Genomic DNA, 3,971 nt, shown 5'->3' with positions numbered 1-3,971 from the left:
AAAGCAGTAACTTGGCTGGGCATGGTGGCTCATGCCTGTTATCCCAGCATTTTGGGAGGCCAGGGCGGGCAGATCATGAGGTAGGAGATCGAGACCAGCCTGGCCAACATGGTGAAATCCCATCTCTACTAAAAATACAAAAATTAGCTGGCCATGGTGGCGGGTGCCTTTAGTCCCAGCTATTCGGGAAGCAGAGGCAGGAGCATTGTTGAACCTGGGAGGTGGAGAGGCTTAGCTCCTCTCTACCCCCCAAAATGAGGCTGTCAATACCCCCTCACTGGGCTGTTGTGAAGATGTAACCATTTCAGGCCCACAAAGCCCAGGGGATGACCTGCGACTGCTCACCATCGTTATAATCTTCGTCCACGTTTTCTCACTGAAGTGGAACCCATAAACTGCCTCTCTTCTGCTCCCTAAAGAGGCTGCCCACTCGCCAAAGCATGCCCACCCTTTCTACTCACACCAGATCTTCACTTCTATGAAGCCTGACTGCTCTAATGACCCCCACTTTTTTTTTTTTTGAGATAGAATTTCGCTCTTGTTGCCCAGGCTGCAGTGCAATGGGGTAATCTCAGCTCACGGAAACCTCCGCCTCCCAGGCTCAAGCGATGCTCCAGCCTCAGCCTCCTGAGTAGCTGGAACTGCAGGCATGCCCCACCTCGCCTGGCTAATTCTGTATTTTTAGTAGAGACGGCATTTCTCCATGTTGGCCAGGCTGGTCTCAAATTCATCTCAGATAATCCACCCGCCTCAGCCTCCCAAAGTGCTGGGATTAAAGGCATGAGGCACCGCGCCCAGCCTGAGACACAGTCTTGCTCTGTCGCACAGGCTGGAGCACAGTGGAGTGATCTTGTCTCACTGCAACCTCAGTCTCCTGGGTTAGAGCCCTTCTCAGTAGCTGGGATTACACGCGTGCACCATGACGTCCGGCATTCTTAGTAGAAATGGCGCCATGTCAGCCAGGCTGGTCTCCAACTCCTGACCTCAAGTCATCCGCTCACCTTGGCCTCCCAAAGTGCTGGGATTACAGGCGTAGGCCGCTGCGCCCACACGCTAAAAACCAATTTTTACCTGCCTATTGGAAGTCTCCTACACCTCAAAGCAGCTCCTTCCCTTCTGTCTGCTCACTGAAACACGTCCTCTCGTTTTCATTCAAATAGACCCTTTGATCTCACAGTAGCTCGCGGAGAGGCATCCTGCAGTGGAAGCAGCCCACGCTTGCTCATTAAAGCCTTCAGCCTTTCCATCAAAGCAGACCCCCTGGCCTGCTTCCAGGTCCTTCCTTAGAGCACATCATCTGTTCTTAGTTTGTTTTGCTACATATTGAAATAAACATTATTACTCATCAGAGCAATCCCTGCCTCACTCCTCGCCTTGTTTCAGCAGATCCCCACCCTGCATTCTGGCAGCTTAAGGCAAGCAGGTTAAGACTAGTTTCTTACCTGCTCACTGAAGCAGGTCCTCTTGTTCCTATTAAAGCTCATCTTGGCCTAGGTCGGTAGCTCAAGCCTGTAATCCCAGCACTCTGGGAGGTAGAGGAGGGTGAATCACCTGCGGTCAGGAGTTTGAGACCAGCCTGGCTGACATGGTGAAATCCTGTCTCTACTAAAAATACAAAAATTAGCTGGGTGTGGTGGTGTAGCCTGTAGTCCCAGCTACTTGGGAGGCTGAGGCAGGAGAATCCCCTGAACCCAGGAGGCGGGGCTGCAGTAAGCCAAGATGGTACCACTGCACTCCAGCCTGGGTGACACAGCAAAACTGTCTCAAAATAATAATAATAAAGAAATGGGTCTTGTTTTAGTTAACAAGATGAGCTTCATTTTGTTTATTTTATGAGACGGAGTCTCATTCTGTCGCCCAGGCTGCTGTACAGTGGCACAGATCCTGACTCACTGCAACTCCGCCTCCCAGGTGCAAATAATTCTCCTGCCTTAGCTTCCTGAGTAGCTGGGACTACAGGCACACGCCATGCCTGGCTCATTTTTTCAATGTTCTGCCATATTGGCCAGGCTGGTCTCGAACTCCTGACCTCAAGGGATCTGCCCACCTGAGCCTCCCAAAGTGCTGGGAATACAGCTGTGACCCACTGCAGGACCTGTTTCTCTACGCAGGTCCTTGACTTGCTTTTCTGCAAGCTAACCACAGATCCTCTGTTTCTAACCTATTCATCAAGGCAGACTCCCAGCAGTTTATCTGTGCATGGAGATCACCTACACCTCAAAAGAAAAACCTGCCTTCTCTCTGTTAGTCTCCAGCTTGCCTTCTGCCCATTCGAGGTCCCCTTGTTTATATTAAGGTTGACCCATTTCAGCAGATACTTGGCTCCCAAGCTACATCATTAACACAGATCTCAGAGGCTGCGGTAAGCTGGCTAACAACACATGACGGCCATTCCCCACTACATAAGCCCCTACTCACCTTTTTCCTTGGAGCCAGTGTCCACGAAGAAGAGTTTTTCATTTGGGGCCTCTGACAGCAAGCCACTGGAGGGACAGAAATGCAAAACATCAGCCAGAGACGTTGGGGAGGGAAGAGATCCTCCCAGGTCCAGCCTTCCTCTTCTGCTCAGTGAAGCACCCTTTTCCGGCCATAGGACTCTTCCAGGGTAAGGCGGAGCCCCGCAGTTTACAGAACTTAATATTTAGGAAGGACTGCCAGGCGCGGTGGCTCACGCCTGTAATCCCAGCACTTTAGGAGGCCAAGGCAGGTGGATCACCTGAGGTCAGGAGTTCAAGACCAACCTGGCCAAAATGGCAAAACTCTGTATCTATAAAAAATACAAAAATTAGCCAGAGTGGTGGCGCATGCCTGTAATCCCAGCTACTTCAAAGGCTGAGGCAGGAGAATCACTTGAACCAAGGAGGCAGAGTTTGCAGTGCGCCAAGATCGTGCTTGGGCTAGAGAGAGAGACTCTGTCTAAAAAAATAAAAAATAAAATAAAAAATTAGCCGGGCGTGGTGGTGGCCGCCTGTAATCCCAGCTACTCGGGAGGCTGAGGCAGCGAGAATCGCTTGAGCCTGGGAGGCGGAGGTTGCGGTGAGCTGAGATCGCGCCATTGCACTCCTGCACTCCAGTCTGGGCCACAGAGTGAGACTCCGTCGTGGGGGTGGGGGGGGAAAGCTAAGGTGGATGCATGGAGCGTATTTATGCTAAAAAGTATTCGTTGTTTACCTAAAATCCAAATTTAATTGGACGTCCTGTATATTTATCTGCTGAATCTGGTAACGCTATCAAGCTCTCCAGCTTCCCCTCCTGAGTCCCCAGCCCATGCTCTCCACTTCCTCGGCAGTCCTCGGGACAGGCGCCCCCCGACCCCCGGCCAGTCCCCGCAAGCAAGCCCGGCCTCGCACCTGGGAACAGGCGCTGTCCCAGCTCCCGGAAGTCCCGCCCCCCGTACCCGCTCGTGCGCTCCTGTAGCCGCACGTCTTCCAGGAACTGGTCAACCTCCAGCCCCAGCGGCTCCTGAGCGAGTCGCCGCCAGCCCCGTTTCTTGTTTCGTGGGCCTCGCCGCCGCCGCCTCAACGCCGGATCCACTGAAGTGGGCCGCAGCCCCAGGAAGCCAGAATCGGCATCGCTTTTCGAGCTGTGCTTCCCACCACCACCACCGCCTCCGACCGCCATCTTGTCAAAGGAAGAATTCAGCCGCCGGCGTCCCAAAAAGCCCCTTTGCAACGTGCGCGCGCAGATTGCCCACCCCCTTCCGTGACGTACTTCCTGCGGCAGCCATATTTGTAAAGTGACTGGCGGTGCCAGGAGGCTGCCATCTTGATAAAGTATGAACGGCTCCTTCTTCCATTCTTTATACCGGGATCAGAAGATTCCTAACGGCGGCGGGTAGTAGGAGAGAGACGGGAAGATTGCAGGTTCTTGGCTCTCGCCCTAAGCGAGCACCTTACCTGCCGCCCGGGGCCTTTGCTCAAACTGATTTTTTTCTTTAATAGACAGGGTCTCACTTTTTTTTTTTTTTTTTT

The 3,971-nt window shown here is 52.8% G+C and overlaps 1 protein-coding gene across 1 annotated transcript in view; it reads right to left on the bottom strand.

The window, feature by feature from the left end:
* NOP53 (NOP53 ribosome biogenesis factor) overlaps window positions 1-3,672 on the bottom strand; it is a 13,324-nt gene extending 9,652 nt beyond the window's left edge. Inside the window, exons 1-2 of the mRNA XM_017500429.2 lie at window positions 3,398-3,672; window positions 2,419-2,483 (exon numbers count right to left, since the gene is read on the bottom strand). Coding sequence (XP_017355918.1) covers window positions 2,419-2,483; window positions 3,398-3,621 — 289 coding nt within the window. The 5' untranslated portion in view covers window positions 3,622-3,672. The remainder of the gene's footprint in view (window positions 1-2,418; window positions 2,484-3,397) is intronic.
* Window positions 3,673-3,971: the final 299 nt, after the last annotated feature.

Source organism: Cebus imitator, unplaced genomic scaffold (assembly GCF_001604975.1).
Source record: "Cebus imitator isolate Cc_AM_T3 unplaced genomic scaffold, Cebus_imitator-1.0 Scaffold266, whole genome shotgun sequence".
Classification (NCBI taxonomy): Eukaryota; Metazoa; Chordata; class Mammalia; order Primates; family Cebidae; genus Cebus; species Cebus imitator.
The sequence above is the reverse complement of the archived record's forward strand: the minus strand, read 5'-3'. Positions and strand labels throughout refer to the sequence as shown.